This window comes from Indicator indicator, chromosome 30, assembly GCF_027791375.1.
Source record: "Indicator indicator isolate 239-I01 chromosome 30, UM_Iind_1.1, whole genome shotgun sequence".
Classification (NCBI taxonomy): Eukaryota; Metazoa; Chordata; class Aves; order Piciformes; family Indicatoridae; genus Indicator; species Indicator indicator.
In genome coordinates, this window is record NC_072039.1 from 7,351,920 (window position 1) to 7,379,719 (window position 27,800).

A 27,800-nucleotide genomic window follows, 5' to 3' on the forward strand; every position below is an offset into this window, starting at 1 on the left:
TCTTGGCATAATCCTCTCCTCTTTATCCAGAAGCTGAAGCAGAGCAATGTGTTTGACAGGATGTAAATCAGTGATGCACTGAGACACCTTTGCTAAAGGACAGCCAGTGCTGTTTCTGCCTGGTGTGTGGATATAAAATCAAGTTTCTGTTGACTCCTGAGCTTAGGTGACAGGTTTCCCCCAGTGCCTTAGAAATGGGTAGTTGATCCATCTATCATTCCCTTTGAGAGCAGTAAATTGTCCCTGTGTAAGCTCCAAGTGTTGAAGCCTGGCTGCGTAATAATGGAAATGGCACCAGGGCTAGCTGCCAGCTATATTTAGATAGATTTATTTTTTTTTTTTTTAAAGCCACCACATTTTAGAAGGTGCTGAGCTGCTGTGACAGAAGTGCTGCAATGACTGCAGGTCTCAAACTGAGGATAGATTTGATTTTCATGTGGGCTGGGAAGGAGTTGCTTTGCAATGAGGATGTGGCCAGGTTGCATGTAGGCTGCCAGGGTCCTGTCCCCACTTTCATCTGTACAGGAGAACAAATAACTAGTTAGGAAAGAGTCATGGAGCAGCTTGGCTCCCTGCAATACTAGCTCCAGCACCAGTGACAGCACAGACACTGTCAGAGGACTTTGATGGGGACAGTTTTTCCCTTTTGTCCACTCTAATTTGGGTGCTCAGACTGAAGGATTGATTCATTGGAGTTAATTCTTACCTTCCTGCTTTGTTAGGGAGACAGACAGAATTTCCAGAAGCAAGTAATTCACTTAAAGCAAAAAAAAAAAAAAATCTCTCACTGAAAATCAGAGGGCTGAGTGCTCCTTCATGTTGCAGTGTGTTTGTTTCCTGGGAAATGGTTGTCCCTGATATTCTTCCCAAAGCCAAGCAGTGGCTGCCAGCACAGCCCTGTGGCAGTTGTCTCCCCTCCTCTGGTCCTGTAGCACTCTTACAGCAACACCTCTCTGCTGAGTACTCAGAGGAGGACATTTATCTTGTACTCAACCAGTTACAGACATGATGGTAAGAAAAGTTCCTCTCCTCTGTGGCCCCTGGTTGTAGGGTGTCTGCTGAAGGCTGAGCTCAATCTCATGATATTTCTCATAACATTATATAGGTTTTGGAGCAAACTGGGACTCTCAAGTGTTGGCTGTGGCAGGCAACATCTCTAGACTCTCTTTGACCAAGGAAATCAATGTGTCTGAAGCCTGGAGATAGGGGTCTGGTTTTTGGACCCCTGATAAAAGAGAAGAAGCTGTGGATTTAGCCTTGCAATGTGGTTGTGAATTCAAACTGTCCTTGATCCTGGTTGCCAGTACTTTTGCTACAGTGCTTTGGAAGGGGAAAAGCACTTGCAGGAAAACAAAACCTTTAAGAAAGGCTTTCCATGGTAGAAGGAAATGTTCTAGGAAATACTAACCTCTTCAAGGACTTATCTGCTGGAACCCACCTCATCCCTTGCATACCAGTGGGAAGTGTGTTTGTAATTTGTGAATAATAATTTAAGGCTAAGAGCAAGAGGTAAGTCTGAATTTCAGAGCTGAACTTCTTCCAAGGGGCAGGAAAACTTATGGATTTGAGGCTCTGAGTACACTGGCTGGGCACAGCAATTTGCATAAAGCAAGAAATACCACAAGACTTGATGCAGATCTGAAGTGAAGATGTGTTTAAGGACTGTAAACCAGTTGATCTTTCTTCCCTGGTTATTTTTCTCCTCTATTTTCATCTGTTTTTCCAGACTTGGAAAATAGCAGGATTGGTAGATACTGAGCAAGCTTGGCTGGGAACTTTGAAGTGTCAACCTTGGGAGTCTTGAGAGAGGTTTTTTTGGGAGATTGAGAGATTAGTTTTGCCAGCAGCTTCAGGTAGCCAATATCTGGAGTGCTGCCACCTCTTAAGGTAACTTCCAAAGCCTGTGTTGCTGAAGTTTCACTTGAGCAGTTGGAAACTGAGGAAAAGTGATAAATACCAATGGAATCATTATCCCTCTGACTAAAATCAAGCCTGGAGCTCCATCTTGAGCTATGGATCTTTGAGCTTTGCAGAGAGCAAGAGAAGCCACTCAATGTAAAAGGAAATTCCTTTATTTTTCTTACTAGGATGCATTCAGCCAATTTTTGCACTTCAGTATTATTTTAGGGGGGTTGATAATGTTTGGGGGGTTGAGACCACGTGTTTCTTAACTCTTTCAGGGGTCAAATAGTCTGAATGTCTCTGACAGATGTGATCTTGATCATGTATGGATACATCTATGGTGTTACCATTCAAGCCATAAGAGAAAGCAAACTTTGGTTTCATTTGTTTGTACACAAATGACCAAACCTTTACTGCAGGAAAGGACAGAAAATCCCCAACTCTGGTCCCAATAGAAAGAGGAAGGGAAGCAAATAATTAAATGGAAAACAAAAGGCAGAAAATGGGGGTGAAAAAAAATTTAAAAGGCTCTGACCAGGTTTATTTGCTTTTCTTGAAGCCCAGTTTAATTTAAAGGAAAATGTTGGGTTTTGTAAGCTGAAAAAACAACAGTGTGCAAGCCAGATGCAGTCTGCATGCATTTTCCTGTGTCTCCTCTCCTCTCTTATTTATGGGAAATTTTACATGATATTACAGTGGTTGCTTTGGAGTCCTGAAGTTTGCCACCAAGTGCAGCTGCATGGCTCTTCTGCTTTAAAAGTGACAGGCACTGAAGCGATGCCCTGAGGCAGTGCTCCTGCATTTGGGCAGCTTACATGAACTTCTTGTGCTTGGTTTGATCATCCCTCTAAATAAAATAAAATCAACAACAGCAGCTAAATGAACCAAAAATCCCCAAGCAAACAAAAAAAAAATCTCCACACAAACCCAAAACAACACTTCTGTTTTCTTGTGTGTAGAAAAAAAAAATCACTTTGGAGTTCCTAGCAGCCCTCTTCAAACTAAAAGCAGTGGCTTATGTAACTCTTTGGTGTCTAAAAAAGAAGACTACTTTGGAGTTCCTAGCAGCTCTCTTCACTGGTTTGTGTAACACTTTGGTGTCTGAATTTCTCTGGTTTGCTCCCAGTGGAGTGTATTTTTGGTTTCAGCAACATGCTGTGTACAGTGTGACCTGCTTTTTAGTTTAGGCTTTTTTTTTTTGTTTTGTTTTCCCCACTTAGTGCAGGGTTCAAGCTGTCTCCAGAGCGAAAAAAAGAATGGGAACTTCCAACCCTTTTTCAGCCAAGCTCGTGATTCTTCTGGAGGAGAGATGCAGAGAATCATTGCAAGGTCTTTGCGTTCTCTTATGAGGTGCAAGGGTCTTGTACTGGTGGTCTGCAGCAATGGGAGCTTTGCTTCAGTGAGAGCTTTGCTTCTTAGGAAGTGTCTTCAGTATAGTCTTGATGCAGGAAAACACTGAAGCAGCTTTCTGATTCAGAGGGCTGTTTTCCCATCACAGGTTCCATTTTCTTGTGCCTAGCCACTGTGAGTACCATGTAAAATCCCTCAGTGACCATTTTCTGTTTGGTTGGATTTTTCCTGCTTGTTTAGATCTTTATTCTCCTCCTGTTGTGAACTGCCTTTCCTTGTCTTGTACATGAAGATGATGTTGCAGCCTTCTCTTTCCTTCTCTTTCTCTCTCCCTCTCCCCCTCTCCCCATCTCCACTCTTGTTCTTTTTTCCCTCTGTGTGACCAGACTCAGACGCAGTTGGAGCATGCCCGAATACGGGAGCTCGAGCAGAGCCTGCTGTTTGAGAAGGCACAGGCTGAAAAACTCCTCAGAGAATTAGAGGACACCAGGGTAATCGACCCCCACTTGCCCTGCCTGCAGAACAGCCTGCTTGCCCCCTGCCTTGATGCTCATGATGCCTCGCTTTGGGTTTCTTTCTTTTGGTTTTCGTGGGGTTGATTCATTTTTTTGGCTTGAATTTAGGCTTCCCTGGGTTGTTTTTGGTTGGGTTTTTTTTCTTTTGTTTGGTTTGGGTTTTATTTGCTCTCTCTCTCTCCTGGAAACAGCAGTACAATGTAATTTCTAGCTTTGCTTCCTGTGTGGGGCCTTTGTTTCTCAGACTGAGTTTGCTTCTCTGCCCCATGCCACCATTTGACACATGAGCTCTTCACAATTCATCTCTCAATTAACATGCCCCAACAATAGCTGCACCCTGCACAATCCATTCTGCCTTGAGGCTCCCCCAGGCTGTGAGAAAGAAGTAACATTGCACTCAGCATTCCCTTTGTCCCCCTCTCCAGTTGTGGGAGCTGCCACCTGAGATGGAAGCTACTGGTGAGTGCAGGTGGACCAGCTCTGATCCTTGGCCATGCCTGCAGTGGGAGAGGCTGCCCAGATGAATGTCCTAAAAGCAGCCAGATGTGGAAAAGGCTCTTTGATGCTTGGATGGTGTGGGAAGCAGCAAATGTGCTACAAGTGAGGTGGCTTCTCACCAGTGGACTTTAGAGCTGTAGAAAACACAGACCTGAGGTTCTCCAAGTGGGCTAAAGGGTTTGAATGCCCTTCTGCCCATCAAAAATAAAAAAACCACCCAGCCTCCTGGGCTGATGGCTAAGTGGGGAAGATGGCAATTGAAACAAAATGGAATTGCTATAGTTTGTGGTTTGGTTTGGCTTCCTTGCTTCTTCTGCCTTTTTCTGATATTTCATCTAGTCAAATCTCCTCTTCTCCACCCACAGCTGCAGCACCCTGAGCTCCCTGTGACCAGCAGGCAGTTCAGCCTTGTAGGGTTACATTGATCCATAGCCCTTCTGCTCCATGCTAACCATAGCCAGATTTATTGTCTTGCATCCTCCAGCCTTCTACGTCACTTTCACTTGGCTAATAAACTCTAACAAGTACTTCGTGTGTAAAAAACCCTTTTCCCTTTTTACACCAGGGTAAACAAATTATTTGTGATGCAGAGGAGAGGGCTGTAGGCTGAGGATTGCTGAGCAATAAAGGAAACATGGTCTGCTTACTGCTGGGTTTGGTGCTTGTGATATTCCTGCATGTGGAGTCACCTGGCACGATGCCTGGTCTGGAAATCTAATGCCCCTCAGGACATTACTTTTCTTAAACTGTTGCTCTCTAGTGAATTTCTAAAGGTTGTTTCCAAGATGTGTGTTTGCCTGTGGGAAACAGGAGGTTCCTATTGGAAGAAGTCATTTAACTGCAATTGGCACAAAGATGTAACTGTTAGTCACTGGTGATGGTTACCCTGGTGCAAAACTGTGCTCAGACTGGAGGATGCTGGTGCTGAGTTTGTTTCAACTCTGGCTGCTGTACTTTGGATTTTCTTCCACCAGAGCACGCTTACGGAATGGGAGGATGCAGCCATGGGAGGTGGGGACTGACTTTGTCTTCTCTGTCATGTTGCAGTTGACCACAGTAGCAGAGCAGTCCCGAATCCTGCAGCTGGAGGAGGAGCTGAGCCTCCGGCGCAGCGAGGTGGATGAGCTGCGGCAGTGCCTCAGGAGCTCTCACCAAGCAGAGACCCCAGAGCATAGCCTTGGCTTGCAGTCAGAGGCTCTTCGCCTGCGAGATCAGCTGCTGTCTGCCAACAAGGAGCATCAGAAGGAGAGCAGCCAGCTGAAGGAGAAGTATGAGAAGACGTTAAAGAAGTACCAGCAGGAGATGGAGAAGCTGAAATCTGTCAATGAGAAGTACTCACAGGAGATCGTTGACCTAAAGCATAAAGTTCAGCAAGCCACCAATGAGAACATGGGGCTCATGGACAATTGGAAGTCCAAGTTGGACACGTTAGCTTCTGACCACCAGAAGTCTCTGGAGGACCTGAAAGCCACTTTGAACACAGGCACTGATACCCAGCATAAGGAGATCGTAGAGCTGAAGGCAGTGGTGGAGAGTATAAAGATGGAGCACCAGCTTGAGCTGGAGAACCTGAAAGCAAAACATGATATTGAGACAGCTGTTCATATAAAGGAGAAAGAAAGTCTCAAACTGAAGCTACAGGAGGCTGTGGAAGAAGTGGAAAAAAGCAACAGCAACTGGAAAGTGCAACTGGAAACCAAAAGCAATCAGCACCTTCTTGAGCTCCAAGACGTGAAGGACAAGTGCCGAGACGCTGAGCTGAGGGTGCATGAACTGGAGAAACTTCACAGTGAATATAATGATCAGACAGAAGCAATAGCTTTCTTGAAAGAGCAGATTTCTTTGGCTGAGAAGAAGATGTTTGACTATGAAACGTTACAGAAAGCAGAAGCCCAGAGCAAACAGGAGATCCACAGACTGCAGGAAAAAGTGCTTGTCTTAGAGAACAAGTTGCAGTCCATGGAGGCCCTGCATCCCTCTCAGCATGCAAATGTATGGCTTTGGGGTCATTTTGCTTAGCATCACTGTCAGTAACCCTTCCTAGGAGTAGCCCTCAGCTGCTGCCTTGTGCAGTTTCCTGAGGCTTTTATGCCTCAGGGCATCTGGATGGGTTTGCCTTCTGTTGATAGTGGGGTTTCTGCACTGCATCTTCATACTGAAGGTGTCTTCCCACCCTTGAGAGCTCAACATGTTTCACCTAGTAAAGACAACTGAGACCAAGAAGTGCAGCCCAGGACCCTGGGAAAGGGGGGTTGTTTTTATAACATGTCACATGTTATAGCCAATATTAAAACAGGATTGAATTATAGCATCATTTTGGTTGGAAAAGATCATCAAGTCCAGCCATTCTCTAATTCTGCCAAGGCTGGTGCTAAACCATGGTCCTCAGCACCACATCTCTGTGTTTTTCAAACACTTCCAGGGAGGGGGTTTCAACCACCTCCCTCAGGAGCCTGTTCCAGGCCTTGACAACCTTTTCAGTGAAGAATTTTCTTCTAGATATCCAACCTAAACCTCCTTGCTCCAGAGGCCATTAGATCAATGAGAGGGCACTGGAGGTGGGGGGAGGGATATTGGTATTGGATTAGAACCAGGGAGCCTTGAAATAATTCTTTTAGCTGTGTGTCAATTAAACTCAGGAAAATGTGGGAAGAAGGGCATGGCTGAAAGCCTTTGAGTAGCACAGGGCACATTGTATTTTGAAATGTCTTACCTAAATTGCATGTGGCTGCAGTATTAACTATCCAGATATTTTAAACAAGCAAATAAGTCTTGTCACCACCTTTTCTAGACCTTCAGCAGCACTTCCAAAGAGCCATTAAATAGTTCTTCCATACCAAAAGCAAATCAGGAGGTTGATTTCCCCTTTGACTGTGCTCCTGCCTCTATTGGACATATCCAGCAGCCCACTGAAGCTCTTGGGGACTGACCTCAGAGCTTTCAGTGGTGGTGGCTGCAGCAACTATTTGATCTGGGGCATCTACTAAGGTGCCACTGAAGGCTGCTGGATATTAAGAGGCTTGAAATGCAGAATTGTGGCATCTGCAATGGAAAGCTTGGCTGGAAGCTCTGTGATCTTTGTCTTTTCATTGCAATATAGACAAAAGAGAATGGGGAAAAGGCAGAATCCTCTATATGGACCAGCACTTGCTTGGATTTTATGAATATATTCATTCTCTAATTCTTTCATCAATGGTTTGTTACTGCTTCTGTAACTTTGGGCACAGTTAAATTCTTCAGAAGTTGAGGCACTTCTTTGCCTGTTAGGTCTCAAGCTAATGCCAAAGAGCATTTGGACCTGAATATTTGCCCTGGTTAAGCCTGGTCTGAAGGAGAGCATCTCTTTCATCACTCTGCACAAACTGAGGGTGTGGAAGCTGGAAACAGACCTTGCAGGGAAAGCCTGAGCTCTTTTCCCTGCTGGGTGAATGTTGCTCTTGTGCTTAGCTGCCTGTTGTCCCTGGGCACTCTCAGATGGTACCAGTTACCCTTTGGCAGTCCCCAACTGTAGAAGTGACTCCTCAAAAGCCTTTCTTTCCCTCTGCTTTGAATCCTTCTTTACATCTATTTTACATCTGTTTCAGATGATTGAAACTAATGATATTTCAGAAGAAAAGATAAAGATGAAGCAGACTATGGAAGGTAGGAAATTTTATTGGTGTGTTTTAATTTTTGGCTTGCTTGCTTTTTTTTTCTTGGAACACCTTATTCTAGTGACTTATGAGCCTTCTATCTTCTGCCTCTGCTCTTGCAGAGGTGGCTGTGTGGAAGGGGCTTAGGAAGCTCTCAGATGTTGCTGGATGGCATTTGTTGTCTGGGCTTTTTTTGTTCCCTAATCCATCTGAGCATATGCAGGGGTGGATGGATGTTTTCACTTGTTTTGCACCCCCACCATTCAGATGGTGCAGGTTGGAGACAGGGCTGGGGAAATGGGCACACTTCAATCCCATCACTGATTTTTAACAGCAGGTAAAACCCAGACATGAAAATGTAATTTGTTCATAGGAGAGGACTGCTAATGGTAGATGTTCATGGGGCTGGCTTAAAATAATGGGGGTTAGAGTTTTAAATTAAGCTTAGTATAAATCAAATCCATCCTTTTAACAAACCAGGATTTATGCATTCAGAAAATGGGTATGAAGTAGCTGTAACATTGAATTGCATTCAGCCTGACTCACAGACAGGGTAAGCTGTAACACCTTATCTGAGCAGCAGCAGACCTGGCAAGGTTAGAGCTGGGTGGCTCAGAAGATCTCTGTTAGGAGCAATGTCCTACCACATCACTGTGTGTGGCATACTCTCTTGGGGGTCTGTGAAGGATTCAGGGCTGTTCCAAGACACGTAAGGTGCTTCCAGATCACTTCTTCCCTTGCTCATTCCCAGGTGACTCAGATGTCTTCATTCTTCCTTAGCTTGATATTTAGCAGAAGATATGATCAGTGTGGATCACAAAGAGTTAACTTATCACTTCCCTTTGCAAATGGGTTTGGCTTATGTGGCTTAGCTTTTTCTCAAGTATTCACCTCCAAGGATTCTGTTCTTTGCAAGGTCCTTGCTAAAGTCCTGGTGAGGATGTAGCACCCTAAACTTCTACTGACTTAAAACTTCACTTAATAGAATCTTTGTTCAGTTTGAGCATCCCCCCAGCTGTTTGTGGGCTCAGGCAGATGTTGTGTCCTATTTCCATCTGCTCTCAATGCTCACTAGGCATTGCCAGTCAACCCCATCACACTTTGCAGGTACAGGATTGCACACTGCTGCCCCAAATTGTGTGAGTCCTGCCTAGTGAGGGCAGAGCATAACCAGCTCCAGCAGCCACTGCTCTTAGAAAGGCCACTTGGTCCATGTGCTTGTTGTTTCCTCGCTGAGTAAGTCGTATGGAGATGTACTAAAACCAGCCAGTCCAGTGACTCGAGCCACAAGAGCATCATACTTCAAATCCAGAGCTCTGAGTGTGGAAATCCATCAGTTCCAGAAAATATGTGTTTTAAACCTGTCTCTGCCTTCCAGTGTGGGAGATTACATAAAGAAATGTGCTGAAAGTGCCTTTCTCTGGATTTTAATAATGTTTTATTCCCTTCCGCCTCCCACCCCCCCACTACCTTTGGTTCCTTTCTTAAACCTGTCTGATATGGCTTCCCAGCTGTGTACCTTGCTTCCTGATGCCTGGATGGTGGTGAGAAACACCTCTCACCTGTCTCCTGCTGCTTCTCCTGATGGAGGTTTCCACCACCATGCCCTTGTTGCCCCCCATCAGCCCACGCTGGACACTTGATACCTTCCTGATTTGCATCAAGCGTTTCCCAGAATTCCAATCTTTGTCTTTTCATTCTCCCACAGACCTCCAAGACAAGCTGAGTAAAAGAGACAAGGAGGTGTCCTCACTGGTGTCCCAGACTGAAAGTCTAAGGGCCCAAGTAAGTGGTAAGTTTCCCTAATCCAGTGCTGGTGGGAATGAGTTGTTTCCAAGCTCATCCTCTGTCCTGGTGTTGAACAAGAGCCCAGGTGCTGAAATGGGCTGGTGTAAAACATGGCACTGCCAGACTTTTAATGGGTATTGTTGGGAAAAATGTGTTCAGAAGTTCCAGTCTATTTCCAGGAGCTGGACACAATCACTACAGCAGATATTTGTGTCCTGTGTGGGAGGGTTTGGACTCATTGAATGACAAAAGCTGGAAGAGGCAGAAGTAAATGCAGCTGGGTGTGGAGCTCCTCTTAAACAGGGCCAGATCCAGGGCTAACCAGGTCTGTGCTGCTAGGAGTGGGAGCTGGGAAAGGCAAAAAGCAGGAATGTAAGTAAAGGACTGAGTGACCTTTTTTCCCACTGTTATCTTCTGCTTCTCCTAGCTTTGGAAAATAAATGCAAAACAGCAGAAAAGAAGGCAGATTCGGTGTTAAAAGAGAAGAAGAGGCTGGAAGGTGAACTGGAAGCCTTGACCAAGAAAACACACGATGCTTCAGGGCAGCTGGTCCTCATCAGCCAGGAGCTGCTCAAGAAGGAAAGGTCAGTCTGCAGGGCTGAAGGACAGAGCTGGAGATGCAGGCTCTCTGTGTCTTCCTATTCATCCAGGGTGCTGTCATTTACCACCAAAACAAATCTGGAGGTTGAACTGTTGAAGTCGAGCCTCAGCTTTCCTCTTCTTGAGAGATACTCAAGAATTTGCTTGAAATCAGGGGCTGTGAATTCTCAAAGGGACTGTTCCTGCACTGCTTGCCAGGAGCTGCTGGACAGCTCAGTGCACACAGAGATGCTGAATGAAGTCACCTACAAGCCAGCTAAGCTGATGGCTGCCCTGTTCTGAAACGTGGTGCCCTGCACAGGTCCCAGCCTTTTTCCAGCTGGCACAGTGGGGAGGACAGGAGATCTGACACCCCCAAAGTGGTGGGAGTTGGGTCAGGTTTGCTTGCTGGCTTTTTTTTGGATCTGTGGCAGCGGTGGGAGGGAGTGCAGCAGGACTTGAGTGGTGTGTGAAACGTCCCCCACGTTCTCACGCTGCTTTTCCCAGGAGCCTGAACGAGCTGCGGGTGCTGCTGCTGGAGGCGAACCGGCACTCGCCCGGCCCCGAGCGGGACCTGAGCCGGGAAGTGCACAAAGCCGAGTGGCGCCTGAAGGAGCAGAAGCTCAAGGACGACATCAAGGGGCTGCGAGAGAAACTGGTCGTGCTGGTAAGGGCACCAACCCCCCTCCTCGTCCTGGCCTAGGGACTGGAGGGCTCTGCTGCTCAGGGAGGGTCCCAGCTCTTCACCTTGCTCCAAGGCTTCATGATTTCTTTTGGTTTACTGATGGAACTGCCTTGACAGATCCTGTGAGCTGTGGCCTGGCCTAGTGGCACCTCATTAAGCAGCAAAAGTATCCATAGGTCCTTCTCCAGTCCTTTTTTGCTCTCCATGGGGTTTAGATCCATGGCTAAATTGTGAGAGAAAGCAGGTGTAGGGAGGTTCTCCTCCCCCTCTACTCAGCTCTGGTAAGACCACACCTGGAATACTGTATCCAGTTTTGGGCTCCCCATTTCACGAAAGACAGGGATCTGCTGGAGAGAGTCCAACAAAGAGCTACGAGGATGATTCATGGGCTTGAACATCTCTCCTATGAAGAAAAACTGAGAGAACTGGGACTGTTTAGTCTGGAGAAGAGAAAGCTGAGAGGGGATCTTATTAATGTCTATAAATCCCTGAGGGGTGGGTGTCAAGAGGAAGAGGAGAGGCTCTTTTCAGTGGCACCCAGTAAGAGGACAAGAAATAATGGGTGTAAGCTAGAACACAGAAGGTTCCACCTCCACATGAGGAGAAACTTCTTTACTGTGAGGGTGATGGAGCACTGAAGAGGCTGCCTAGAGAAGTTGTGGATTTTCCTTCTCTGGAGACTTTCAAAGCCAGCCTGGACATGTTCCTGTGTGACCTGTCCTAGGTGATCCTGCTTTGGACCTCTATAGAGGTCCTTTCCAACCCCTAACATTCTGTGATTCTGTAATGGTTGGTCAGCCTCACCAGGTTGTGTTGCAGGTTGTCTGATCTAGCCATAAGCAACGTGCTTTAGCTCCTGTGTGCTCCAGTGTCCTCCAGCGGCTGAAATGTGAATAATTTCTTTGGATTCTGCTGGGAGCAGACTGGAGCTGCTGCTGGTGGCGCTGGGTTCGCTTTGCCTTCAGAGTTGTGCTCTGACCCCATCTACTGTTGAAATCCGAGCACGGTTGTGCGAGTTACTGAGGAGGGGTTCTGCTTTGTTTGGTTCCCGCAGTCACTGGTGCTCATCTAATGAGCTTCTCTTTTCTCTCTGCTGTGTAAGGACAAGGAGAAGTCGGTAGGGGACCAGCGGCGATACTCCCTGATCGACCCCTCCTCGGAGTCAGAAGTGATCCGGCTGCAGCACCGCCTCGTCAGCACCGAGGATGTGCTGCGCAACGCCCTGGAGCAGGGCCACCAGATGGAGAAGCTCATGGAGGCGATGAGGCTGTCCTCAGAGAAAACACAGGTAGAGCCTCAGCTGTCATTGCCTGGGCTGCTCAGCCCTCAGTGGTCATCTTGAGCAGTCTTCAGGGGTCTTACCCTGTGCTCTGGGGTGATGCAGTCAGCTGGGTCCCTTTCTCTCTGCTGGAAACAGACTAGAAAAGACTTTGTTGTGGCCTCGCTAGTTGGTAGTTATGGATCCTTTGTGCTCTGCAAGAATGGTTACTAAATCATGGCATCGCTGTCAGGCACTGGAATAGGCTGCCCGGGGAGGTGGTGGAGTCACCATCCCTGCCAACCAGAACAATTCTATAATGGAAGTGTTATGATTAAGGTTGGAAAAGACCTTGAAGACCCTCAAGTCCAACCATCAACCCAACACCACCATGCCCACTAAACCATGCCCCAAACTACTGTGGCTGCATTTCCTGAACACCTCTAGGGATGGTGACACCACCACCTCCCTGGGCAGCCTGTTCCAGTGCCTGACCCAAAAGGGACCTGCAGCCTGTAGTTGGCAGGGCTCAGGGGTGGTGACTCCACCATGTTCCAATGGCTGGCCCAAAAGGGAACGTAGTTGGCAGGACTCGAACCTGCGCGGGGAAACCCCAATGGATTTCTAGTCCATCGCCTTGACCACTCGGCCACAACTACCTGCTGTGGGCAAGGCAGCGCTGGGAAAGTTTGCAGGGTGAGTACATTCTCTGTGTGCAGGGACATGCAGCTGCATGTCCTTGCGGTACAAGTGAAATATGAGACTTGAGGCTTTCTGCCATCCCTGCTCTTTGAGAGGTTTATTTCCTTGCAGTCCATCAACAGACTCTTTGGAGGTGACTCTGGGAAAATGTTTTCCATTCCTCTTACCAGCTGCTGGAGGCATCTCTGTGTCTGGTTATTTGCTGATGGACTATGTATGTTCCCACTTCAGTTTACTGTCTTCTCTTCCCAGCTTCCTCTGGTCTCCCTTTGTTTCTTCTGAAGGAAGCAAACCTGCTTCTGTGTTTGTCTTGCATCCTTCTTTCTGAAATGGAAGGTTGAAATAACTTGACTTTTCCCATCTGATCCCTGCAGTGTCTAAGCCCTGACTGATTTCTCCTGCCAAGTGACCTGCCCTTGTGCCAAGCTTTGTGCTTCGTGTCCTTGTAGCTGGGTTGCCTGCAACCAGGTCATGGCTTTCAGAGCCCAGATGCACCAGTGCTCTTCTCGTTCTGGCTCATTTAAATTCTTAGCTGAAAATATTTTTCTTTTGCAGTAATGAGCAACCATTCACATTCAAGCAGACCCCTTAGGATAGTACAGAACAAGCCACTAGACATGGAGAACAGGCAAGGAGCTTGTTTTCCCTGATGCATGTGCAGGTCTGCAGGTGGTAGGTAATCTGGAGGGTATCAAATGATCTCCTCCCATGCCACAGTTTGCAGATGCACCCAGTGGCTGTTTGCATTGCAGCAGTAGGTGCAGGGAGGCAATGGGGAGGCACAGGAAGGACTGCAGCCCTGAGAGCTCTGCTGGCTCAGCTGAGCATCTGTGTGGTGCAGAGAAGTCTCTTTATGTCCCGCAGTGCAGCGGCTGCAGCCGTCTGCCAGCACCAGGCAGGACAGCTGTAGTCGTGGTGACAAGTTGGTGGCAGCCCAAGATGTGCTATAATCCTGTCAGTACCTCCAGAGTGACTTGAGCTTCTGCTGTAATTGCCATGTGTCAAGAGAAAATGCATCCTGACAGCCTCATCTGTTGGAAGCTGTGGGAGGGAGGAGGGGAGTTATGCTCTGTGTGCTTTAATTCCGAAGTCCCTCGAGAAAGGGAAATCTTCCCTTTTACATTCCTGGCTCCAGAGGTGGGGCAGCTGGTAATTATTTCTTCCCCAACTCTAGAAAATAACTAACCTTACATAAAGTGAGTTGGAATGGACCTTCTGAGGTCAGCTAATGTATCCTTGGTGTTATTTTGATACTTTCATGCTGAAGAAATCTCAGAGATGGGACAAGATAGTGTTACGACTTCAGCTACAAGCTGTGGTACTAGAAGACAGACAGAGGATTACTGTGGGAAGCCAGGCTTCAAACTTCCATTCATGTCAGGTTTTTTAAGTACCCAGTCACAAGGAAGTCTGGATCAAAGCTTCCTAGTTTCAGTGTGATCTCTTCATCCTTTCCCTTATAAAGGGAAGTTCTTAACCAGGGGCTTTCAAGGTGAGCCTGACAACATTGCTGACCTAAAGAGATCCTGGTGCAATAGTTAGGGAATGGATAGTTCTTGCCCAGAAGCCACATTTCCACTGTAACCCATCCTGCACTACCTTCTCACCTCCTGTCTCCCCTCTGACAGCAGCAGCTCTTGCCCAGGGATCTGTCTTGGCATCTCTCTCCCTTCATCTGCAGAGTCTTCACTTTTCAGCATGCTCAAGAAAGAAATCTCTAATCACCAGGAGCTGCTGCTGCTGCTGCTGCTGCTCTGCCCTGGCAGGCAGAGGCAACCACCTCTGCAGCCCCTGATGTGTGGCTGCCCTTGCTGTTAGACAAGGAGCTGCAGGAGCAGGGTGGCTTCGTGTCTTCATCTCCTTGTGGACTAATTGCTGCCTTGCTGTTTCCATGCCTGCAGCTAGAGCATTTGCCCTGTAGTAGAGGAAGAGGATCTTTGCCTGACCTCACAGCTTTGCAGGAAATGAAAAGGGTTTGACACTTTGGGCCTTTTCTTAGGCAATTTGCAGTGATTGCTCTGGGAGCTATTTCACTGAATTTCAGGCAAATCTGCACCATTTATTTCATTGTGGCCGTGCACTGAGACCAGATTTCAAACCTGAGAGCTGCCTGGTGCAGAGACTGGGTGTGCTGCAGCCAGGGGGGGATTTATTTGCTTCTGCAAGGCCTGAATCACCTGTGGCACTAGGTGCTGACCCCAAAGCTGTCACTGCAGTGGCACTGTTCTTCCCCTCCATCCAGGCAGGGATTCACTGCCTGCAAACAGATCAGGCTCTCAAAGCAGAGCTCAGTTTGAACCTCTGCTTGTCTTTCCTGCTCAAATTAAACCTCTGTCCCCTAAGGTTGATTATGCACCTTTATGGTCATGCTAAGAATGGAAGCTGGGTAGCTGGGACTCATCTAATGATGGGTTTTAAACCTTGCAGTCTTGTCTTCCCATAATGTCTGCTTTTGCTGCCATCAGCAATTCACCAACAACTGTGAATCTGATTACCAAGGCCCAAGCAACTGACATCTGGCATGCTGTGACTTCAGGCTGCAGCTTTCTTCTCTTGTTTGTGCTGCCTGTGCTGTCATTTTTGAAGCTGAAGGGCTCCAAATTATCCCTGCTAAAGAAACACTATAAATGTTTAAAAGTTCTTGTGCTTTGTAAAGATAGAACAGCCTGTCCTGGCTGCTAGACTTGTCCCCAGAGATGGGAAATGAGGAGCAGCAAATGTCCTTTGCACTGCTGGGATGTTCACTGTGCCGTGATCTGCAGCTAGCACTTGCCTTTGGCTGAGGGTTGTTTACTGGGATTTGAGAGTCTGAAGTGAAGAGCCAGGCTGTGGCTGTAAAGGAACAGGGGAGATGTTTTGTAGCTGGGAAGGATGCAACCCAGCACATGGGGTTTGGGCCAGGGTGCAGAGTCTTGCCAAAAGCAAGGTGGGATATTTGCATTCCCCTTTCCCTGTGTGGAGTGGGCTGCTGAGGCAGGAGATGGCAGTCTTGGCAGATTTCAGTGCTTGCAGGATCTGTGTCCCTCTTCAGTAAGCATTGTCCCTTCTCCCTTGCAGACTGTTGGAAATTCTGGGTCTGCTAACGGGATTCACCAGCAGGATAAATCCCACAAGCAAGAGGTAAGTTATAAGCAAAATGTTGCTCGAAACTGTGACTGCTTCCTGTGATTTCTTGTCTGCTGTGCTGGGGACAGCTCTTGGGTGGAGGCACTTCTGCTAGCAAAGCTTGGCTATGTCATTCCCACAGCAAAAACAAGGGCCTCTGCACAGCTCCAAGCGTGGTGGCAGCCTCACCATTCCATTAGCACCTTCCTGATGGCTTCAAGTGGTTTAGTGAGATGCACACCAAAGTGCAATGGGTGCTCTGGGAGAAGCAGTTGGAAGGGAGCTTCCCCTCAGTCTCCTGGGTGACTCTTCTGCTGGCAGCACCAGCTAGAACCTGCTCAGCCTCAGATCTCTGCCATCCCCTTTACATTGGGTGGCATTTGTGGGATGTGCTGTCCTGCTCTCCTGTGATTTTCACAATTCAGAGCAAGACCTGTAGCCTCAAACGTCCTCACAGGCAGGATGGCCAGCCTGAGGAAGAGGCAGTATGGTTTACTGGGCAGAGCAGTGGATCAGGACACAGCAGGCCTGGTGGCATTCCACTGTGTGCCTCAGTTTTCTCTTCTGTAAAAATACCTTTGTGCTTGTCCTCATTTTGCCTAACCAAGGCCTTGTGGTTTTTTCTTCCAGGAGAAGCTCTGATAGAGAAGAGGTGAAGAGGATCATTTCATGCCAGTATCAGCTCCTGTGCAGAGTCAGGAAAAACAATATCACATCTGGCTTTAGCACCTCCAAAAGACCAGACACAGTATTTTCACTTTAAAGCAGGACAATGTTTATAATACACTAACTGATGTGATCAGGACAATCCTGGAGTCTAGTTTTCCACCACAGCCATTGTTCCAGGAGGGAGCAGAAAGATCTCTCTGGGTTTGGTTTCTTACTTGTATTGGTTTTGACTGTGGAATTTGTATTGCTTGAGCTGCCCTTGTCCCACCAGCTGACGTGGTCCAGACGACACCTGCCCCGAAGGGTGGCTGAGGTGTCAGCAAGTCCCAGCGGCCCCACAGGAGCTACAAAGGGATTTGCTTGTGGCGTTCAGCTCCAAGGGCTGTCCCTTCCCTTCCACCCACCCCAGTGTCCTGAAGACCTGCACAAGCAAGTGCAACCTGCTGGGCTGCCTGTTGACGCTGGCACAGGTGGGCTGAGGAGGGCAGGGCGTGGGGGTGTGCCTCCCTCCTCCCCTTGGAGAAGAGATCACAGTAACAGAGCACAGAGGCTGCACTCAGTGCTGGGGTTGTAGCATGTCATGGGAAATAATCTGGTGGCAGAGGGATGTTTGTTCTCTTGCTCACTCACTGCTGTTTGGGGAAGGAGCTGTGGTGGCCCTGAGTTAGGGGACAGGCACACCTCGCTTGGGTCTGCTTGGTCTTTCTTCCTGCAGAGAGGTTGCCAAGCAGGCCTGTGGTGCCCTGCATCACAGCCAGGCTGCCCAGCCTGGTGCCCTCACTTGTTTGTGTTTCACTAGGTCTTTCTTGAGCACAGGACTCCACAAACAGCTGGATCTTAGCATCACCAGCCCCAGAGCTCCGTGCTGGCTGCAGACAGTGTGGGGCAGATGCCTTGAGGAGGTGGCTCCCTCCTTGCTTGTTCAACTTAACAGTGAATCAGGGATTGCCTGGAGAATCTGGGATTCTCCAGCTCTGTCTTTGGCTCTTCACTATGATGCCCATCCCCTCCTGCCAGCAGTGGAGGAGACTAAGGTGCTGCTGTAGCATCCATGCAGCAGTGGCTCTCTGTACTGGATGGGTACAGCAGTCCTCTGTGCATGACCTGATTACAAGCACCTGAAGCAGAAGGAGCCCAAGACTGGAGCCCACACAGCTCTTGTGTCCATACACAGCAGTGCAGACCCAGTCTTGCTTGTTCTTCTGGAGGCTTTAGCCTTCTCTTTAACGTTACATCACAGATCCCAAGGGACATTAGGCTGGAGGAAGGGGACAATATGTTTTTAAAGGTGAGAGTCCAGGTCACATTCACTGCTCAGTACCACAGGGAACAATCACAGCAATATTTTACTAGGCTTCCTGTAGCTAAGTGCCCAACTCTTCCAGTCTTCAGAAGCTCTTGTGTTATGATGGGGCTCTGTGAAAGAGGACAAGACAGAAGAGACCACTGAGAGATGGGATCTGAGCCAGAACACAGGCAGATGAACCTCATGGCATGTCAGCTTCATTGCTTTTTATGCCCTGATTTCCTACAAAGTTGTGTTACTTAGTAAGTTGCCAGGCTCCTACTTCCTTGAAGGATGGACAGCTAGAGGCAACCTGGGAAAGACTTGGGCTTCATGGTTGCAGTTCTGCCCTGAGGAGGACGTTGCTGAATCTGGGCTATGATACAACACTGCTCCCTGGGTGAAGGGTTGGTGATGTCCCTCCATTAGAGAGGAAGGTGGCTGCAGGGGAGTAAAGCAGGTCAGAAAGCACAGCTTAAATCTGGTGCATGGCAGGGGAAGGCAGAGCTTGGGACTTAACTGGCTGGGAATATTTCAAGTGGGATCCCATCCTGCCTTGTAGAAGCATTTCATCAGCTCTTACTAATCACCAGGAAGACTTTGACATCTCTGCTTAGCTCTGGGACTTTCCCAAAGGATCATAAGGGTGGTCTCCAAAATCCTCCTGGCTCTCCTAAGTGATTTAGGAAAATCCCAGAGGAACTGCTTGTTGTCACAGCCTGTGACAGTGAGTACCTCACTGGGAGCTGTTGTGCCTAAGAACTTAGGGCTGTGTGTCCCAAAGTCTCTCAAGTCATGTCTACAGTTCCAGCTGGCTTGAGTAGAGCTAACAGAGTGCTTTCTGTGCTGCCTGTCTCCAAGTCCAGGGCTTCCTGAGCACCTGTGTGGGGGAGAGCCCATTTTGGTGTGTAACCTCCTTCCCCTGATAGGTCTTCTAGTGACTTGTGACCAGCTGCCTTCCCCTCCAGAGGAAGGGTACCTGCATTTTCCACCTCCCTTGACAAACCTTTGGCTCTGCACAGGGTGGGATCTACCAGGAGTGGTTATGAGGACTACATATTTGATTCCATTAATCAGATCCAAGGTTGTCAGAGTGGCAGTGGTTCAGGCTGGAGGAGCCTCTGGTTCATGCCTCCTTTCTGTGAGCAGCTCAGACCTATGGCTCTTCCCAGTCAGCTCAGGTGACAATGCAGAACAGCAGCAGATGTGTCAGAGCAGGTTTAAAGTTAGTGCTGATGGTCTTCTCTGGCTGTAAATAGCTGTGCTGATCTCTGAGGATCAGCCAGGAGCTGATGGCACTTCTTGTGTGTGGTCTTTGTGCTGCAGGGCTGTACCGAAGTGGGCAGCAAGGCAAAGCCAGGTCCCCTGTGTCCCCACTCCTTGGGGTGCAGGTCCATGGGAGCTGCTCTCCAGAGAGGACTGAGTGCAGTGTCAACAAGACACTGTCCCATGCATCATCTGGGTTTCAGCTCAACCCTCTATAAAGTGGCCAGGAGGGGATTTGGACACCAGCTGTGTCCTCCCTCTCCAAAACTGGCACAGACTTCCTACGGGCTCCTGCCTCTGGTTGCCATTCTGAGGTTGTAAGAGACCAAACTAGGGACAAAGTTGGAAAGGAAGAGGAGGAGATTCCCCAGCCCCTCTATTTATTTGTAAGTTTAAGTGCTATTTTTGCCTATGTGGTGGTGTATAAAGTATTTCATGATATTTGGTCTTACTGGCTTGGTTCTTTGGGGGAGATTTGCAAGGGTGCTGGAGCACTGGTGCACCCATCTCCTGTTGTGGGTCAAGGGCTGGTTCCTGATTGTGCCTTCACTCCCACTGTGGCTTCAGCCTTGTTCTTATCTTGATCCCTGAAAGCTGGCAGCAGGGGGGCTGTGCTCTCCCCAACCCTTCTCCCAGCTCCTGTGTGCCATGCTGGTTTTTGCATCTGGAGCCAAGTCCTGAGCGTCGTGCCTCAGAGCACCAGTGCAGGGTGGGGAGCAGGAGGTAGCACTGCTGGAGTCCTGGGCACCAGGGCAAGGACCGGACCCCAGGCGTGAGACCAGCTGCGATACCCCAACGGTTAGTGATGCTCTTCTGCTGACAGCTGTGATCCAGGAAAAAAAACCAAAAGGCTTTGAATGGGAGACTGCTCCATGTTTAGTGCTTTCTTTAACCCTCTAGACCAAAGGGAAAAGAACCTTGGCTGGTGATTCCAGCTTCATCCCTCCTACAGCACCCAGAGAGCTGGAGCGAGGGGCAGCGCCGCACCGGTGCCAAACCACAGGTGCAAAGGTGCCAGCCAAGGCTTTCCAGCTCTTGCCTACCCCCACCACCAGCAGTCCCTCTGGCTTGCAGTAGAGATGCATGAGGGTTTCATTCCAACACAAGGATGCAAATTACACTGTAAAAGTCTTACCAGAAATTCCAGTGCTCTGTTGTTCAGCAGCTTTAGCAGCTCAGCACTATCCTGTAGGGAGTTATTAATACACTAAGATCCTATAGGCCTCTTGTAAGTTACCAGAATAAAGCTGATACTAGATGTATAAATGGATGATAACCTTTTACCCCCTTCCAGTATGTATCACAATTTTGTAGCTTAGTCATTTTTTGGCTATCAGATTTTGTTAGTATGATATAAAAAAGGAAAAAAAAAAAAGACACCTCCCCACCCCCCCCACCAAAAAAAAAAAAAAAAAAAAAAGGTTTGACTGCTAATGTCTATTTTGTTATTTGATTCATTTTTCTTTCTCCCTCTGTACAAAAGCTGTACAAATCTCAAGTCTGTGTAACTACTACAGATGTGTATCCATGTACCATCCACCCCTGTCCTGGCTTGCTGGTGTGGTGAGCTCATTACTAAACAATAAAATCTGTGGCTGGAGTCGGCACCCCCAGGGCTGCTGGGGAGTGTTCAGGGTGTTTTGCACTGCACGAGCCATGCTGAGGTGAAAATGGTTGGGGGGCAGGGGAGGCTTTCCTTTGCAGCTCAAATGTGGGGCTTTGGCAAGTGCCTCTTGTCCTGGCCTTCAGCTGTGACCTGGAGCCGTCAGCCTTTAGGTCCTGCAAACAGGTGAGAGGCCACAGAGCTGTCCTCAGGGAGGAGATGTACCAGGACCCAGTCTGCCCTTCACCCTGGGCTAGAGGAACCTGACCAAACACCAGCAGCTCTCATGGCCCACTTGCTGCCAGCTATCTCCTGAGCTATGTGGTGATGGTGCTGTTTATTAATCCATGATTATTCTGCTTCTCTTGATTTCACCAGTCCCCCTCTGACACATCTACCCTGAGGTGAGGAGTGTCGCAGTGTGCTGCACTAGACCCACCTCATCTCCAGACTGGCACCTACTTGTGTGAGCAGTGCCACCTTGATTTACAGGGGCAGAGGCAGTGGTTGGGTCACTCTCATCCCTTCCAACTCACTGCAGACCTTTAGAGCACAGGGAAGTGGAAAGTGCTGTGGGTCAGTCCTGCCGGGGAGCTGCATTTGCTGCCAGGGTTGGTGCAGGTCTGGGGCAGCCACACTGCTGCCCAGCCCAGCCTCTGCCCTTCTTCCCCTGTGTTTCCACCTTATGTCCATATGGATGCTCTCAGCATGGTGGGGTTACACTGTCCCCCATGGGGCAGGACTGGGGAACTTTACTCCAGGTTGTGGTGCTTTATTCATGGTACAGCACCTCATAGTTGGGAATTTCCTTGACTAGCCATGGTTTGTACCCAAGCTCAGCAGCACACCTTAGAGCCATGAAACATTCCTGCTGTGGTTTCCTGCACCCAGGGGCTGTAGATCCTTTCCAGAAAGGCAGAGCTTTCATATTACTGCCACCTGCCTTAACAGAAGAAAAAAAAGGGGTGCCTTTTCCCATGCTTCCTGGCTGCTTCTTTCCCTGGACTTAAAATTCTCCACTACCAGGATTATCTGAAAGTTAAACTCTTTCTGACTAGCTGGTGAGCTTTGCAGGTGATGGGTTGATTCCAGAGATAGGCCTCAGAAAAATCACAGAATGATGGGGGTTGGAAGGGACCTCTGGGGATCATCCACTCCAACCCCTCTGCTAAGGCAGGTTCATCTAGAGCAGGTTGCACAAGAACATGTCCAGCTGGGTTTGCTTTTGCTGCTGAGCTCCAGATTTTCTTGCAGCTGGACTCAGCAGCTACTGGCCTTATTTGTCTGGAAGTAGAAACAAAGCCAGCTACCTTAAAGCCTGGAGAGATCCAGTGGAGTGTGGCTGATGACACAACACCACTGTGGAAGCTGCCTGTGCAGCCTCGTCCTGGAGCTGTAGCACAGTCTGTACAGCATGGTCCATGGTATCCTGCTCTTGTGTTTTCTCAAGGGGTGTTTAAAGAGTTGCTGTCAAATAACTTGAGACTTTCTGTTTCTTCACCAGCTCTGCATTGCAGGGTCCCAGGATCTCCTAAAACAGCTGGCCAGGAACAGCAGGTCCCTGGGTCGCCACTTTGCTTGTTTGTAGAGCTGATGGTGCAGATGCCATCTGCTGCTGCCGTGGGTTTCGCTGTCCTCCAGCGGCTGGAAGGGGAATAATTCATGTGAACTTTGCTCGGGTGAAATCTCTGGGCACAGGAAGGTCCATCCAGGCTCAGCCCAGCACCGGTGCTGGTCGGGGAGCTGATGAAGTTGTCACTTCCCCTGCTCTTTGCTTTCAGGGGCTGGTGCTGCTCGCTCGCATCGCACCCTGAGACAGTGCTGCTGGAGGCGGGGGTCCCCCCCAGCCAAACTGGTGTGGGGAGCTGGGTGGGGGCTCCTGTGCGTGATCCCACTGTCACATCTTGACCCCCAAATAGCTGTGATCCTCTGCTCCATCGGTCCTGTGTTTGCTGCTGAGCCTGCCAGCGAGGGGACGACTGCTGAGCAGCAGCTGCTGAGCTCTGCCTATGCTGGCTGTGAGGCCACCATCCAGTCCCATTTTGCAGCCAACGCTGCTCCTGGAGGGAGCTGTACCTGGGAAAAGAGAGGGTTTGGGGACAGGAGGCTTTATCCAGCACAGCTGGCAGAAAGCAGAGTTTGCCATCAAGCCTGGGCTCTGCGCAGGGGCTGGGCTGGCTGGGGCAGGTCCCCGCTCGGTGTGGGTGACGCCAGCTCCATCGTTGATGCAGTTCCATGCTACAATTGGTTAAGGTGCACGTTTGCAATCGAGTGCCCAAGCCCTGGTATCTCCAGCGATAAGAGTCTAGCACATGCTTTGTTTGCAGACATGGCATCTCGCTGCCGTTAATCGTACAGCAAGGATTAATAAAACATGAAGTTTAAAGATGCCTAAATCGCAGTGGGGGAGCTGGTAATCTCTGCCAACAATAATATTTGCTCTTTATTTTCATCCCAGCATCCAACCAGGGAGCAGAGCCTGGGCCTCCGAGCAGCACTGCTGTGTGGAAATGGATGGGGTGAGGATGGCTCGGGGATCCCAGCCTGCTCCTTAGCCATCACAGGTGGCTCAGAGGAGGCAAGGGGAGGGATGCCCTCCTTTATCCACGTTAGAGCCTCATGCCCTGAGCTGGACAGGTGCTTCAGGGATGGATTTAGTCCAGGGGTGAAGTAGGGATGAGACATGAAGTGGTCTCTCTGCATGGGGACACATGCAGGGTGACATCTCTGTGTGGATGTGGCCACTGTGCTCTAACCGCACATCCTGCAGCCACCCATGGTCCATGTTCCTGCAGGATCTGTCTCTTTAAGAAGTCCCTTCTCAAGGGGGTGGGTGCACCAGAGTGTCTGCTTGGTGCTAGGACACCCCTGGGCCACCACAGGTGCCATTCTGTTTTTGCAGGAGCTGCCCTTGTCCCCTCCCCACTGGAGCCCCAACACCAGCGAGCTCAGCAGCCCCAGTGCCAAAATCAGGGCTGGGAACGCACTGCTTCCCTGGCAGGACTGTTTCCTCCCTATCTCTTTGCTCCCTAATAAGCATCCTTGTCAAAATAGCTAATTTCCTTCCAGAACAAAAAGTCACCTGAATACATTTGGAAGCTGTATTGCACTATCAGGGTAATCAGAATTTAATTTGATGCAGTCAAGGCTCTAAAAAGATGTTATCAAGGGGAACATCAAAGCTGGATTCCTGTGCTTGGAAATGCAACTGGAATGCTTAGTCCAGAATTCTCATTTTGTTAGAGACTTTCAAAATATCAGTCCAAATAACAGAAAAAAAAAAAAAGAAAGAATATTAAGAATATTTGCAAATTAATGTCTTTTGTAGCTGAACAAAGGCCACTGTCTAACCTACTTCTTTTGCATGTCTGGGACAGTGTCTTATTAAATCTTACTAATTATACAATTTTGTTGTGTCTAATCATTTCTGCACTTGCAGGAATTAAAACTGAAGCTCGTTTCCCTGTTGTGGCACCACACTGCTCTTCAGGGTCCCAATCCTGCAGAGCCAGGCTGCTCCTACCCCAGACAGGGAGACCCTGTGGGTACAGAGACAAGGGAAGGTGGGATGGGCACCTGGCCTCATTCTTTCTCTCCTCTGTCTGTGTTATATCCTTGGGGATTTGTATCATTCCCAGCTCTTCGAGGAGAAGCTCCAGCTCTTAGTAGTGAACATAATTGTGTGATGTTTTCAGGGTTTATTTTTCAGGTACAGTTTCAAGAATGAAGAAAGGCATCCCTGGGCCTTTTCTGTGCCAAGAAGGTTGAAAATGTGGCTAAAATATGGCCCTGGAGAGGGATTGCTCCTTTTTGGGGAGGTTTTGTTTGACCCAGAGAGGGGCACAGCTGTGTTATTTCAGCAGCTAGTGCTGGAGCAGGGGACAGTAGAGCCTGGGCCATATTCACTTCAAATGCCACAATTCTGGTGCCAAGCTCAGGCTGTTGTGCCACCTGGTGTGTGCCCGTGAGTGATGGCACAGCAGCCCCTACCCAGCACTGCAGTATTGGCTCCCTCCTACCCCGTCTTCTCTTAGCTCCCATTTCTGCAGAGCCTGATCCCAAACACCATCATCCCCCTGCACAGGGGACAGAGGGGACAGATCAGTCCCTGGCTTTAGCCCTCGGAAACATGGCAGGGGAGCTTTGGGGGAAAGAAGGTTCAGTCAACTTCGTTAGGGAAATAGCACGGATCCTGTGTTCAAACCTTTGAAGTGTTAATTAAAAAGAATTATGCAAAGGAGCAAGGATTTGAAACATTCATTTGAATCTCAATAAGGCATCTGTATTAAAAATAGCAGCGGGACCAAGTAAAGACACAGCAGTTTCGGAGCACTGCGTTCCCACTGCCACCGGGCAGCAGGCTTCTGCCTGCTCCCTGCCCCGAATGGGCACTGCAGAGCATGGCAGGCAAGAGCCTGGAAAAGCAATTCTTGCCTAATATTTAAAGATCTTAAAAGCATCTAATTTGAAAAAAAGAAAAAAAACCAACAAAAACAGTAGGGTCTGGCATGAAGCTTAGCTGCAGTGCATGTGGAGGGAGAGTGAAGGGCACAGGCTGGTGAAGTGTGTGCAGGGCGGCGGCCACCTTACATAGGGCATGAGGCACTCCATACAGAACATAGCACAGCCCATTCCAGGGCAATCCAGGGGATGCACCTCTCCAGCATGGCCTGTCATTAAAACCCCCAGCATGTCCTGGCCTTTGCTTGTTCCAGTAAAGAGCATCCAGGGTATTAATTACCAGATCGTGGGATAACGTCGTTAAGTTTACTTTTGCGCTGCCTGGACCCAGCTGGAATGTCAATGGCTCCTGCCCTTGGTGTTGGTGCTGCAAGGACACCAGCAGCTGGGCATCCCAGCCGCAGCTGGGTGGGCTGTGCCTGGCTGGCAGTGCCATGGGGGCACTGGCACCCAGACCCCACACCTGCAGAGAACCAATGCTCTTGGTTCATTCCTGGGATGGAAGCAGGTGAGCTGTGAGGGTCTGGGTCCTCTGGTGGGGATGGCTTTGTGGGGCATGAGCTGGGGATGTTGTAATTGGGGAATGGGGGAGGGGAGGGGGAGCTGAGGAGCTTTGCTGGGGACACAGCCCTGGGGGGCAGGTGCTGGGGGGCAAAGCTAGAGCCTTGCTGAGAAATTACTTGGTGATTTCAAAAGCTGGGGCTGTAACCTCAGCTGTGAGGTTGATTAAAAATGTATGAATATCAGTCTGACCTTGGGTGGGGCTCAGGGCCAGCAGCCCCACTGCTGGAGGAGGTGATGCTCTTGGCCAGAAGGCAGTGCAGGGATAACCCCAGTGCCTGCCTTCCTTTGCCAAGATATGAGATTTCCACAGATGGGGCTCTCTCAGTCCTGTTTGGATGCCTGAAGTCTGCAGAGAGGACCCTGTGGCCAGGGACTGGGCTCTTAGACCCCACCAAGGATACTGCCAGTATCCACAGCAGGCTCCCTGCCCATGCAAGGGTGTGAAGGGTTCCCCATCCTTGCACCAATGAGCCCAAACCAACCCTGGTGAAAAGGTCATCTTAGGAAAGGGCTTTTCCTCCTGCCAGGTGAGGTGGAGCTGGGAAGAATGGCAGGGGTAAGAACCTGAAATCTCCCTGGTATGCTCTCCAGGACCCTGTCCAGAGGCTCTGATTTGGGAGTGGTGCTGGAGCAGGTCCAGAGAAGAGCAACAAAGCTGCTGAAGGGTCTTGAGAATAAGTCTTGTGAGGAGCAGCTGAGGGAGCTGGGATTGTTGAGTCTCATTCTCTACAACTACCCAAAAGAAGGTTGTAGAGAGGTGGATGATGGTCTCTTCTCACAAGTCATAACAGATAGGACAGGAGGAAATGGCCTCAAGTTATGCCAGGGGAAGTTTAGGTTGGACATTAGGAAAAACTGCATGGAAGAGGCTCTCAAAGACTGGCACAGGCTGCCCAGAGAAGTGCTTGAATCACCATCCCTGGTTGTATTTCAAAGCCCTCTGGATATGGTGCTGAAGGCTATGGTGTCGTAGTGGCCCTGGTAGAGTTAGAGGATGGTCGGACTTGATGATCTTCGAGATCTTTCCCAACTACGGTGATTCTGTGTGATTCTCTATCACCAGGCTCTCATTAGCATGGAAATAAGCCAAGGGGCAAAGGCAGACAGCTGGAAAAGCATTTCTCTGTTGTGCTGGAGTGAGCTCTTCCTGCAGCACAGGGCTGAAAGGCCGGCGTGGCACCACCGCCAGCAGCTGGCAGCGCCCAGGTAGGTGACAGGCAGCTAGGCAGAGCAAATACCCACCGTGAGCCAGCCCTGTGCCCCAGCAGACAGGGAATGGGGAGGTGGGGAGGGGTGTTTGGATCACTCTACAAATCTGTTAGGGAGCAGCAGCTACCAGCTGGGGGTTTGCAGGGAGTCCTTGCCTGTTTGACTCCACAGCAGGCAGCTTTTGGCTGCACAGCTCTCCCTGCAGCGGCTGTTTGCAGTGCAGGACGGACTCGCTCTAAACACAGCCCCCAAACCAGAGGTTAATTTGCTGCACGCAAAATCTTGTTCCTGCAAGTGCAAGTGATGGCTTGAAAGCTCTTTTTTTGTTTGCCCCCCACCCTTTAACCCTCAAGGCTTCCACCCAGAGCCACAGACCCCAGCACTTTCTCCTCCAGGCTTTTCCTCACATGGTTTTTGCATCTCCCAGCCCTGCTCCAGGTGATGCCAGCTCCCCACATCCACACTGCTCGCCTGAGACGTGCCCAGCAGCAAGGAGCTGGGGGTGGAGGGGCTTGCAGAAATGTCCCACTCTTTGATCTATAATTTAAAAACCATTTTGTTTTGCCTTGGTCGTTTTAACTAGCAATTTGCTATAGCAAAAGAACACAATACCCCCGCAGGAAAGAAGAAATAAACTCATTCTTTCAATTAAATTTCTCCTGACCTTACTAAAACTTTCTCCCTGTTCTTTTTGCTAAAGAAGCAGGGTTTTTTTTTCCCTTTTTTTTC

General features: G+C 49.1%; 1 protein-coding gene and 1 non-coding gene across 2 annotated transcripts in view; one reads left to right on the top strand and one right to left on the bottom strand.

The window, feature by feature from the left end:
• The window catches only part of CLIP2 (CAP-Gly domain containing linker protein 2), a 59,158-nt gene extending 42,484 nt beyond the window's left edge, over nt 1-16,674 (top strand). Inside the window, exons 8-16 of the mRNA XM_054394282.1 lie at nt 3,639-3,743; nt 5,313-6,257; nt 7,850-7,907; nt 9,606-9,689; nt 10,113-10,269; nt 10,772-10,931; nt 12,052-12,237; nt 15,967-16,029; nt 16,645-16,674. Coding sequence (XP_054250257.1) covers nt 3,639-3,743; nt 5,313-6,257; nt 7,850-7,907; nt 9,606-9,689; nt 10,113-10,269; nt 10,772-10,931; nt 12,052-12,237; nt 15,967-16,029; nt 16,645-16,656 — 1,770 coding nt within the window. The 3' untranslated portion in view covers nt 16,657-16,674. The remainder of the gene's footprint in view (nt 1-3,638; nt 3,744-5,312; nt 6,258-7,849; nt 7,908-9,605; nt 9,690-10,112; nt 10,270-10,771; nt 10,932-12,051; nt 12,238-15,966; nt 16,030-16,644) is intronic.
• TRNAS-AGA (transfer RNA serine (anticodon AGA)) lies at nt 12,785-12,866 on the bottom strand. Its single transcript has one exon. It is a non-coding gene; the product is annotated as a tRNA-Ser (tRNA).
• Nucleotides 16,675-27,800: the final 11,126 nt, after the last annotated feature.